This window comes from Drosophila eugracilis, unplaced genomic scaffold (genome assembly GCF_018153835.1).
Source record: "Drosophila eugracilis isolate 14026-0451.02 unplaced genomic scaffold, ASM1815383v1 contig_1781, whole genome shotgun sequence".
In the NCBI taxonomy this organism is placed as follows: Eukaryota; Metazoa; Arthropoda; class Insecta; order Diptera; family Drosophilidae; genus Drosophila; species Drosophila eugracilis.
This window is the reverse complement of record NW_024572623.1, coordinates 562,863-575,213: the sequence shown is the minus strand read 5'-3', so window position 1 is coordinate 575,213 and position 12,351 is coordinate 562,863. Positions and strand designations below refer to the sequence as shown.

At 43.0% G+C, this 12,351-nt stretch overlaps 3 protein-coding genes across 4 annotated transcripts; 1 reads left to right on the top strand and 2 right to left on the bottom strand.

The window, feature by feature from the left end:
• Positions 1-6,658: 6,658 nt before the first annotated feature.
• Positions 6,659-7,060, bottom strand: LOC108111439. Its single transcript, XM_017220907.2, has 2 exons — positions 6,916-7,060; positions 6,659-6,849 (listed from the first exon to the last, which is right to left on the bottom strand). Exons 1-2 carry the CDS (start codon positions 7,052-7,054, stop codon positions 6,833-6,835), a joined length of 156 nt encoding a protein of 51 aa, XP_017076396.1. The 5' UTR covers positions 7,055-7,060; the 3' UTR covers positions 6,659-6,832.
• Positions 7,061-7,226: 166 nt separating this feature from the next.
• On the bottom strand, positions 7,227-10,355 carry LOC108111437. Of its 2 annotated transcripts, XR_001772590.2 has the most exons (3): positions 9,174-10,355; positions 9,013-9,076; positions 7,227-7,337 (listed from the first exon to the last, which is right to left on the bottom strand). XR_001772590.2 is itself a non-coding variant. In XM_017220906.2 (2 exons), exon 1 carries the CDS (start codon positions 10,335-10,337, stop codon positions 9,195-9,197), a length of 1,143 nt encoding a protein of 380 aa, XP_017076395.2. In that variant the 5' UTR covers positions 10,338-10,355; the 3' UTR covers positions 7,415-9,088; positions 9,174-9,194. The 2 variants fall into 2 exon arrangements, 1 of the variants encoding a protein (XP_017076395.2); XM_017220906.2 differs by lacking the exon at positions 7,227-7,337 and having other exon boundaries at positions 7,415-9,088.
• A 924-nt stretch (positions 10,356-11,279) lies between these two features.
• Positions 11,280-12,148, top strand: LOC108111392 (serine protease 1-like). The gene has a single exon (XM_017220827.2). The coding sequence runs from the start codon at positions 11,291-11,293 to the stop codon at positions 12,086-12,088; it is 798 nt and encodes a 265-aa protein (XP_017076316.1). The 5' UTR covers positions 11,280-11,290; the 3' UTR covers positions 12,089-12,148.
• Positions 12,149-12,351: the final 203 nt, after the last annotated feature.

Below are 12,351 nucleotides of genomic sequence, written 5' to 3'. Positions count from 1 at the left end.
TTTAACAATGGCTTGCTCAGATACATCCCTCAGCTTCCTCATCCCACCCTCTGTCACTATGCTCATCCTAATTTTCATCGCTAGTATCGCATTAGCACATCGTTTGAAAGGAGAACCGGGATATAAATATTTGAAAAAAGAAACAAGCTGGACATGGCTTACATTTTCTATTTAAGAGAAATTTCCTTCGCCATTTAGCCCCAATTTGATATCAAAAAGTCAGATACTTGATTTGCATTTGCTGCTGTCAGAGAACGCTTGATTTATGTGTGGAAAATTGAAAAGCGGGGCTCATGATCTGGCAGCATAAATTTGAGTTAACCAAATAATCGCCAGTTCCCAGGAGATAAACGTCCACCCCCTCGACAGCCAAGCCAAACACAAACGCAATTGAAGGCCTTGAATTGCAAATGAATTAATTTTCGGGAACAAAGAAGCACAAAAGTTGAAATTGAATTTGTTGCTCATTAAAATGAGCGCCACTTTTCGTTCGAAAGGATAGTGGGTGGATTTTTAGATGGCGTTTTAGGCGACCTGGAAAACCACTTAACCACACACGCGGGCTCCAGCCTCGGCACATGGCTTACCACACACACAACACGTTATGGCCACAATTAAGGCCATCATTCCAGAGGCAAGACATATGCAAATGGGCCGAAAAAAACCCTTCTGCTCGTATATCATCGCTTAGGAGGGGGAAGCGGGAGTTGGTATCGCAGGGAGCACCACCCCTCGAGAGGAGCTCAGCATGAATTTTAATTACTGCGTTGATATTTCAATTTGAATTCTGCCAGCTCAGTTAATTCCATTAATAAATATTTATGGTGTTGTCCTGGCTAAGCGACGCAATTTCGAGTCTCCACTTCCCCAAAAAAAGGGGTAGTTCTAGTACACAGAAAATAAATATCTATAAGGGGCATCTATTAGAATAGATTTTCTAAATCAGAGAAGAGGCTTTACTATATACTACAGTATGGATCTTAAGTCTATCATCCAAATGGTTTTACCCTAGAAGTTTAATTTGATTTTCCAGAAGCGTTTTCATCAGCTGCTCCTAAGTTAGGGTTCTCCTATCTCCCCGCTTATAGCGCCCTCGATCCCTACATCCTATTACTACTCCAACCCAGACCCATTTCGAAGGCCATCCTTCTTGGTCAACTGTCAATGATTGGAATGAAGCGCTGGATGAGTGAAAACCAGCCACGACAAAGCGGGATTACGTGCTCAGTCCCTTTACAAGGCTACCCACAAGAACACACACATGGCGATGTACAGGACCCACAAAACTCACAGGACATGCCACTCGTTAGCCGGCCAATTGATTGATGGCAGCACCGAGGAATGTCCCACTCGGAATGCAGGGCCAAACTGTAAGTCCTGGAACCAGATCCTGTCGCGCATCGCATTGAAAAGCACTTATCACACCTCTTACCCTTCTACGGGCCAACTCCTTAACCCCTGACAGTTGAAATTAAATCAGCGTTGATTTCAGTTGGGACTTTAAATGAGTCTGTCGCAGGGAAGTACTCCACCCCATCCTTGAATGACTCCTTTTGTGGAGTACACGTATAAAAGAGGAAAACCCACTCCTCATTCAGGAATCCTTCTCCGTTGTAAAGTACAGTCTCTCCCAGCACTGTTAAGCCCGTTGGCAAGTCGCAGATTAACTCAAATTTGTGGCGGCCCAATAAATTTCACGGCCCGCATTAAAAATTAAGCGCAGCCAGAAAAGAACTTGCAGTCGACTTCTTACAGCAGCCGTCAGCTAATTACACTGGACTACAAAGACTTAAAGTATCTCTTACATTCTTTTATATTTTATAAAATATATTTTTAGTTTGTTAAAGTTGTAAAGCTGACTAAAAGTATACAGTAAATAGGGAGAGTTCTTAATACTAAAGTAATCTATCTTTCAGATTGAAAATATTTTGTAGCATACTTATAGATACTCCTAAAACTGATAAGAAAAGTCTAAAAGCTTAGTTGATACAACTTAAATTCCAATTTAATCAACCCTGCAGTTGAGTGTAGCACGTTCGTGTTGGACTCCTTCGCTCCAATAAATTTCACCTGAGTCTCGGTAGTCACGCCTTTGCATATGTCTGACTCCCAGTCCCAGTCCCTCCGCGAATGCCTCCTTAATTTATGCGATACCGAAAAGTATCTACGTATCTATGCATCTTTTCCTGGAAAACTTGCAGCCTGTCTCGTTCAATTTGTACAGTTGAGAATCAAGGAAAATAAGGAAGAAAACTCGCAGACTTAGTGCGGGTTAAGCCCGGGAAATGGGGATTCCCACGAACGGTGGTGAGGGAATAAAAATCGAATGAAAAATCCATTTACCCGGCGTCGCATTTCCCCCTCTGCTTTTGTTTTTGGGTAAATGTGGCAATTTTTTACTCATATTTCAGAACAAAAAGGCGCAAAATTACAAAACAAATTACAAAATACAAAATAAGAGGCATATTTCTCACTTTTATGATGTTTACCAGCCACGCCCCCTAGCCCTCTCTGACCTTTCACCCTTATTACAGCCAGCAGGACAGCGGTTTTTTATACACCATTCGGGATTCCATTTCTATACATTTTTTTTTTAATTTTGAATTTCGAATGGAAATTTACATAATTTATGGGCAGCAACAAAAGTCACACACAGATATGGATCGAAAATCCGGGGCTTGGAAAAGGGGGTGGCGACCTGGAGCATATGCCGGAATGAAGTTTTTTTCATTAAAAATTTGTCCATAATTTACGATTTTTTAAGTTGCGCCACCAAGCAAACGAGACGCAAATTATTTTCGGTTCAGCTCGGTTGCTTGTTTTTTAGCTTCTTGATTTGGTCCGGCAGCCTCATTAAGAGCTCATTAAAAAGATTGCGCGAGTTTTTCTTGAGCATTTTAACACGTTTTTAATTTTTATGCATTTTATGGCCCCTCAACAAAGTCCTTCGTCACAGTTCACAACTCAAAACAGCATCATCCTGAGGGGCATCATCATTGGGTTTCACCGCGGGCTGACTTTCACTTGTTGACTGCCAATTCTCCGCTCCTGAAAATCCTGGGAATCCTCCTCCTCGTCAACGTCACCGCACATCAGCACGTCAAACTTCATTAGGAAAGTGGTGAGGATGGGTTTTCCAAGAGGGTGACTTTCCCCGCCTTTCTCTGCGCTGCCTTCATTGTTTTTATGGGCTGCGCTAATTAGTTACGAAGTCATAGAATTTTACAGGAATTGCTCTTCAGGATTGTCATGCTGTTGTCATCCCCGTTCCCTCAAACTCAACCTCACTTGATGCAGTCATCATTTGTGGTTTTCCCCGGGAGTGCGGGTTTCAATTCTCAAGTGGAGGAATAAGTTTTGTCAGGCAATTTGTTTATGATGAGTCCTTAGAATGATTTTCTCACTCAGTTTTTAGAAACTATCAGAAATTTGTGTAAAATCCCACCACAAATTAATAAACAACCGAGGTCCGGATGACCACTTGACCACCATATAAGTCCGAGCCAAACAAATCCCAACTAAGTAGAGACCAAGACCGAAGCCAATTACAAGGAAACCCCATTTGACAAAGTGAAAGTCCAGGAGCTGCAGGAGTAAGACGTTGGCAGGTCCATAAATTTGCGGGCACACGGACATAATTATGCAGACAGGCGGTCTCAAAGGGTTAAGAGATGGTTTGGGGCAACTCCACGGGCTTGTAAATTAAAAATACCACGCCCCGCCGTGATAAATCAAAGTCAGTGGGCTTTGTATTGGATTTGCCGAAAGGAATTTGTAGACATTAAGAAAGTCCGACTCGGAATTCTTCGTCAGGCCCTTCCTGTTGCTTCCTGGCATTTGAATAAAGTTGGACCTTGTTTGGGGAAAGTGTCGCTGACATGTTAAGACTTTTTCCAGATTTATGGCCCAGCCCAAAATCCCTTGGTGCTGGTGCCTTGGTGGTTACTTAGGGAGGAAAATTCCAGGGCCAATTTAAAAATTGAATTTCAAAACTTGCCACTCTCCGATTCGCTGCTAATCATGTTTCAAATTGGCCCACACATGTGCTCTGCGGTCCTTAGATCTCTCTTATCGATGTGAAAATTTTGACACATGCCACATAGCCATTGTCTGCGGGTTTTTCCCGAAGGCCCTAATGCGATTATTTGCTGTGTTTTTGCCCCAAAATTCGGTCAGAGGCGGGCCATTTGCCAACAGCTCTGATTAAATTGGATTGCAGATGCTCATAACTGTGACACATGGTACAGGACCTACTCTGCCTGCTTATCTCTGGTATGTCAACACCGAACCACCCAAAAAACCAAGGAACAAAAAACCTGAAAACAAGCATATTACGGGGGAAGGATTCCAGAGATATTCGAAGTTTTAAATACCCTTATATCTTTTTATATGCTATTTTGTTACAGTGCTACATCGATATGCTAACCTCTTCTTAATGTGTTCTTGAAAAATATTTATTAGTTTTCCAACTCCCCTTCCCCTTGTTATTGTTTTCCAACTTCATCTCTTAACTATTGTTCCCTTTCAAGCACAGGGTACATGAAACTCAACAAATTCAGGACAGTTTTTCAATAAACCCATCAAAAGGTACTACTTTGAACCCTCACCCATGTGCCTAACCCCGCCCAGTTTCCACTGCGAATGCCCTCTGGCCAACTCATTGTAAACGCAATTTGATTTATGGACAATGTGGAAATTGAAAATTGTCGCATGGTCACTTTAATTCGAGAGTTATGCGACTTTAAACCGAGTTATTGGGGATGTCCCTCGCTGATGATGCGGCAGGAAGTGAATTATGTCATGGCTCATTGTGAGGTTATGTAGCGTTGTCACCAGTACAGTCCCGCCCCTTAGACGAAACTGTACTGTGCGGCAACTGTACTTGAGCTTTGTGGCGTGTGAAAACAGGATGCGGCACGCGTCGCTTGTTAACCGCTCGCTGTTGCAAGTTAAAGAGCAATTTCGGACAGGACAGGGGTGACCAGTCACCCTCATTGTCTAGTAACTTAGGGGTTGGGGATTTTGTATTCGATGTTTGTTACTAGCTGTTTACCGTTAGCTGCTGAAGTGCCTCAATGGTTTAGTGTCAGCTTATAGTTTTGACATTTGTCGCCGGAATAAAGCTGATTGCAGATGAGTATCGGAAGTGGGTCCTGACTGAGGGGATAGGATGATGGATGCCTTGGGAAAAACTGCGATCTGCTGAAGTGTGAAATATGTCGATGAAGTGGGCACTGTCCACTGTGGATTTCAGTTTAAAATGATTTACTTTAAGGGGTTAATATTAAATATAAAAAGACTTTTTTAGGAACGAATTCCTTCCCATGAAGGATGTCCAGTCTACCCCCTTTTAATCGATGATGTGTGACATCCATCAGAGTGACCAGAATCCACACTCCATTGACATTCCTCGGAGGCATGTTGCAACCCTTTCGGGGCTGCTTGACAAAGTTTCACTTATTCGGCAATTATTGGAAATATTTTCGAGTTTTAATTGAAAAACTGTTGGCCCTGTCCGCCGTTCTGGGCCACTTTCATGCATGCCTGCACCTGCTGCTGTCCACAATTAAAATGCCCCCCCGCCAAAGCCCAAACAGTCCATGGAAAAACTTTTCATGGTTATCACTTTGGTCCCTGTGGGGGATTTTATTTTTCATGGCTTTTCAATTTTAATTGAAATTTATGCACCAGCCCTCAAAGGATTCTGTTCACACTACCCCCGCCCCTTGTTTCTGGCCACGTGTTCGTTGGCCAAAACACAAAAAAAAAAAGAGAAAGAAAGAGTGTTGCAAATTGTTGAAAATTTCGAAATTTACATGGACAATTCGCCGGGAGCCACACGGAACGGAAAAGGGGTGATCCTGTGATTTACAGCCCGCACTTTCGTAATTTATGAGCCGCAGCCCTTGAAAAACAAAGCCAAAAGCCAAAAACTGAAACAAACAAAACTGAAACCGAAACACGAAACATGGAAAGTGCATGCAAAACATTTTGTGGCGCCATTTTTGATTGTGCCACAGCTTGTTCATGTGTAAAATTTGAAATTGTTGTAAATAATTACCCTAATGGCTGCCCCATCTACGTAGCAATGTCCTCAGAAAAGCCGAAGTCCTGGCAGTTAATTTGGAGTCCTCGGGCAACGTCACCATTTGTAATTAAGCCTAAACCGTTAATATTTCAGCCAGATAAGAGCAACTGCATCCCCAGCTCCACTGTACCAGAATACCCATAAATTCACAGCCAAAAGTTGGTCCTTCTTGCGGCACAGGATCAGTTCCAAATTGCTGGGGGAAACCTTTTACGGGTCGGGTGTTAATTTCCCGGCAGATTTTTTCCTATCTCAGACCAGCGAAAGTGAAAATTTCCTCGGCATCCTTTCGGGCCACTTGTTTTTCCTGCCTGCATTGGCAAGAATTTAATTAGCATACCGAATCGTTAACAAGATTGGAAAGCCAGTGAGTTATGCACAAGTTTTGCATTTAAACGTTGTTCTTGGGTTGAGAAGGGTTAAGTCTTTGAAATTAAGGAATTTCCTTATAGAGACATAAGTTAAGTTACTTTCATTTTGCAAGGTTTCCTTAATTTTCAGCTGGAAAGTGTTTCAAATATTTACTTGGCTGCCGAAGCTTCTTATCGCAAATGAAGAAAAATCTGTAGCTAGGTATGTATTGCTAGTAAGCACAGCTATTGTTTATTTTTTGATGTTTAATAAGTTTAAATTAAGTAAGTTTATATATTTTAATAGACCATATAATGGCTGAACATGTTACTAAGTTAAAGTAATCATCTTTAAGCTACTCAACTACACTATAACTACTAAATACTAAGTCCACTAGCCAATGCGGATATCTAAAATGGGAATAAGTTATATATTAATAAGTTTAATTCCCTTAAAAACAATATTTAAGTACTTACTATTATGGTGGATATTTATGTTGATCTTAGGAAGCGAGAACCTTGGCTTGGATTTTCTTTTGGGAGCTGCGTAGGCATTTTCCGGGCAAACGAAGAGCATTACTACGAGCAGAAGCCAGTAGAACTTGAAGTATTCCATTTCGATAGTTATATAATCCGCGGGTATTGCTCTTAAGCTGAGAGTTGAATTAAGACTGAAGCTTTGGCGGGGATGGCTCGTGATTAAATGTTTGAGATTTCGAGTAAATACAACGAAGTCCCGATGATCATGACATCGGGGGTTCTTATCAGCTTGGATTTTACCAAAGGCGAGCTCGTTGATGAATCGAAAAGTGAACCCCCGGCTGCTCTATGAAAAACCCAAAACAGCTGAATCGATGTTGCTATTCATAGGTGCTTATATACCTTGAGCCGTAATTAATCTGTATTGATGTTGAGGGAATATAATATTTTAAAGAGAATTAACTAGGCGAGTATTTAATTAAAACATCTTGTCATGTTGTTTTTGTATAAATATGTTTATTCTAGATGGTTTTTGTGGTAAAGCAGGCAAACTGAAAATATTTCCCGATATTACAGATTATTTTGTAGGTGTTGTTCTGAGATTTGGAGGTATTTTCTAAGCGCCTGAAATTAGTTAAATATGTAGTTTTAAAATTGTATGTTTCACTCACCTAAGTATGTTTTGTTTTTCATTGGCAACGGGCGTGTTTTTGTCAATAAAATGGAATATAAAGAATGGCGAGCTCTTAACCCATTGTGTCACCCCAAGCAGCCCATAACTACTCGAACATAAACATGCATAAATTGCATTATAAGCGACCCAAACAAAGCATTACGGATCAGACCCCTCGAACGGCCATAACTATTCATTATCGACGCATAAACGACCCTTTGAGCACTCATAACTTCAAATTTTTATTAAATAAACAGAACAAAGCGGGAATGGCCGGGAAAATGTCACACACTATATGGTGTGGTGGCTATGGCAAGGGGATGTGCCATATCCTTCTGACCCACTAAATTGGATCTGCAAGTCGCCAGCGAACCCTTTCCTCATCCGGCGTAATTCAATATTTGACTAGATGAGATTTATGGCCACAGGGTGTAGAGACTTCCTGCGAGGCATCCTTTCGTTTTATTTGGCCAAAGTATAATTTTTGATTTAGTGCGATTTGTGTCAACGGGTTGCGCAGCCCAATAGTTTCGCAATATCGCATAAGTGAAAGTTTTCCCTGCTTTTGTTTGCTCTTCCAGCGGATATGAGACCGCATGCTGATTGTCAATCTGAAGTGAGGTGAGGGGTGGCGGATGGTTGGATGGCTAGATGGCTAGATGGTTGGAAGGAGGTGACCCAGAGCTAACCCTTGGTTTTTCAAGGCGGAAACGGATGTTCTGCCAGCGGAATTCGCATAAAACTTTACTATTATGCCGAATATTTTGGCGAAAATTGAATCGCGTGGCTGCCAGCAAATTGCTTTGTTCGCCAAATCGCGAGGGAATCGGAGGATCTACAAGGGTGACTCCAGCAGGTACAGGATTCAGGATGCTGTAGATGATAAGGCTGAATGGCAGCAGGGCAATTTGCCGCCAGAATATGCAAAGCGAACTCGCGAAAAAAAGGGTTGATTCGCACGGCCGGAAAAGTGCGACAAGCGAATTTATTACAGGTTGCATTAGATTTAATTAGCGCAAGGAGCGTGCACGGAAAAGTTGATATTCGAATACCCAGGAGAGCTTTATGGCACGTACTTATTAAAACCCCTTACTTTTTAGCCAGATTTCAATGGCACAGACCTACCCCTCATCATCTCATTTTGGTCTTTCTATAATCAAATTCTAGATTTTGAGGAGAGGCTTGTTGCATAGAATCACATCCCATAATTACATTATATTACCATTAGCCAAGGAACTTCAGCTTAAGACCGCATGCTTTCTGAGTTCTTGTTCTGTTTTTAGTGTAACCAGTGTTACTGTTTTGGATTGTATCGGATGCTGTAAGCAAAAGTCTTGTGTTATAGGTTAAAAGAGTCCATTTCGGAAGTGGAAGTGGGAAGAGTCCTGTATGAATGTCTACTCACTAAAAATTCTAAATACCTCATGTTGCCATATCCTCGGAGTCACTTTGCTGTTCTCTGTTTTACCCTTAACTACAAAATTCCTGAAAATAAATCTTGTTAGTCCAAAGAGTTTAATAACAATCACAAATAGCTATGATAAGAGATATATGTTTAAGTATCCTTAAAATAACAACTTACTTGATTTATCCTTAAGTTCTTTCAAGGCATAGGTGGAGGTCTAACACTCATGTCACTTTGATAACACGCATTTGGTCCATAGAATCCATTAGGCCTAAAGTTCCATGAATTATCCCTGGGGTAAGAAGGATCATACCTGTACATTTGCTGTTGATTCCACTGATGCCATTGGTACCAAAGATTATTGTAATTATTCCACGCATTTCCATTCTGGTTCCATGGGTAGTAGTATTGACCATAATTGAAGTTCATTCGGGCATTATTTTGAATAGGTGGTTTTTGAAATACAGTCACAGCAGTGTTTTGAGCATCCCCTTGCACTTGGGGTGTCTCTTCTGGAGGTGCTTCATTCGAGGGTTCCTCTTCTTCATCTAAAACTGATTTTCTAACCGAAGAGCTTTTTATACTCAACTTTAAGCTCCCGAATCGGTAGGATATGATGCCGTTCATCTTCACCAGTGTCTGGTGTGACTCATTGTCCACTGTCAGGACTAGTTGTAGATAATCACCTTGGGTCAGTCGGTTCATAACCCTCCATTCTGCAGTGGAGATTGCATTCTGGGCAGCTATGATTTCTAGGACCTTTTCATTACTTGTGGACAGGCTGTCTGGAAAGTAACCGCAAACCACATTTTTCCTCGGAAGGTTTGACTCCTCCAATAACTTTAGTTTAAAAGTTAACTTGCTTTGAATGTGACAGAAATTTCGTTTAAGCCATGTTGCAGTGGAAGAGTTGGAACAAATGACAAGGAGCCAGCCTTTTCGATCCACACATTCTTCAAACTTTGGCTTCTTGCTGCCGGCTTGCTCTACGACGACGTCGATGATGGCTTCCTTGATCTTGGACATTTGCTCGGTAGTCAGGGGTGTTCCATCCGACTCCGAAACAAAACCGAGTTTAACACATTTAAGAAAAGTAGAGTAGGGGTAGGGTTTACTGGTCTGGATGCCATAAGGAGCAGGCAGGAGTCCTTTAGCCATGGGAACAGCTTGTGCTATCACTAAAGCCTTCTCTCTGGTGAGTCCTACTCGGAGCGCCTTTCGCAGCAGCTTCCTTTGCTTAGTCCTTAGCCTGACAAAGTCAGGACCTGAGCGTTCTTTAGGGTTCTGGTTGGGTGATGCATCTGGAGCAGCATCTGACTCATATACTATTGAACTATTCATTTGATTCCCACGAGTGCACGGGAAAGGAGGTCGCCCACGGCAGAGCCCGAGATGCCGCAGGAAGTCTGGACTAAAACTGCGGGTCGACAGGTGCGCAGAGTTCGCCTGCTTAGAACCGAGTTCCCCCTCGGCCACACATCCTTCGACGCAGGCTGTTCCGCCTTGGATTGGGGTGATCTTCTAGAGTTGTCTTCTCTTCGCCCGACTACCATTCGCCAGGACCTTCGGCAGAGACTGGTCCCTGCCGAAGCACCTGTTTCCGGCCGCCCTCGCGAGGAGAGTGTAGTCGCACTTCCGGGTGTACAGACAGTTACGGCAAGTCCATCTGGAACCTGAGTGCAAGTTCTGGATGGTTCATGTGGGTCCCCCTGTCCATCACCCAGCTGACGGCCATCTAATAGGTAAAACCAAGAAGCACTTTCTTGTAGAGGATATTTTTTCCCGGCATTCATTTAATGAGTGTTAATTCTTGTAGGAATTTCCACGGTAAAGCTGAATGAAAGTAGAATGTACTGAATGAAAACTGTTATCAACTGCCGACTTACTGGTTCGATAGTAAAAAATTGTTATCAAAACAAATAAAAAGTTATTTATGATAGTTCTTAATAGATTTGTAGGATTTCTTTAATTTAATTGATTTGCGATTTGATAGTCACGATGTAAGTGCAAGCACAATGATAAATATTAAGATTTAGGGAAAGGGGAGTACGAAATTCGGGCTTGATGTTTATTCGGAACCAAAGTTACCAAAACAGCCCAAGTACATGCCATAATTTCAGCAAAAACTCACTTATCAGCCTGCAAAACTTGTCATGCCAAAACTTGGCCATAATATACAACCGTAGATTCTTACAGACATCCAACAGTGGTTCTTGGGCCTGATAAGGCCTTAGCTTCGGTATAAAAGGGCGGCCAAGCAATGAGGAAAGTATGAGTTGAAAGACCTATCCAAGATGAAACTGTTCGTATTCCTGGCTCTGGCCGTGGCCGCAGCCAATGCCCTCCCTGCTCCCGAGCAGAAGCTGACCCCTGTCCCTGTTAAGGACATTCAGGGTCGCATTACCAACGGCTACCCAGCCTACGAGGGCAAGGTGCCCTACATCGTTGGTCTGCTGTTCAGCGGCAACGGAAACTGGTGGTGCGGTGGCTCCATCATCGGAAACACCTGGGTCTTGACCGCCGCTCACTGCACTAACAATGCCAATGGAGTGACCATCAACTACGGAGCCAGCATCCGCACCCAGCCCCAGTACACCCACTGGGTCGGCAGCGGCGACATCATCCAGCACCACCACTACAACAGCGGCAACCTGCACAACGACATCTCCCTGATCCGCACTCCCCACGTTGACTTCTGGAGCTTGGTAAACAAGGTTGAGCTCCCCAGCTACAACGATCGCTACCAGGACTACGCCGGATGGTGGGCTGTTGCCTCCGGATGGGGCGGTACCTACGATGGAAGCCCACTGCCCGACTGGCTCCAGGCCGTCGATGTCCAGATCATGTCCCAGAGCGACTGCAGCCGCACCTGGTCTCTCCACGACAACATGATCTGCATCAACACTGAGGGAGGAAAGTCCACCTGCGGAGGTGACTCCGGTGGTCCCCTGGTCACACACGAGGGCAACCGCCTGGTCGGAGTGACCTCCTATGGCTCCGCCGCTGGCTGCCAGTCCGGTCACCCTGCCGTCTTCAGCCGTGTCACCGGATACTTGGACTGGATCCGCGACAACACCGGCATCTCTTACTAAGAGCTTTATGTTTTTCCCCGTTTTTTGGGGTTTTTTTCAATAAAAGTTTAAAAAAATGTATGAATTCAAAGTTTTTCTTATATACAAAGGGAAGCTGAATAAGAATTTAGTTTAATTAGACCTTGCCTTCAAACTTGACGAATATACGGCTAAGAGTTTTGTAAAGTTATTCCATATTATCAAGTGATCTGACTACATTCTAAATAAATTTGTGAGTCGGCTAGGCGTAATGTTGACAAAAATCAGTTTTAAATTTGACTTTC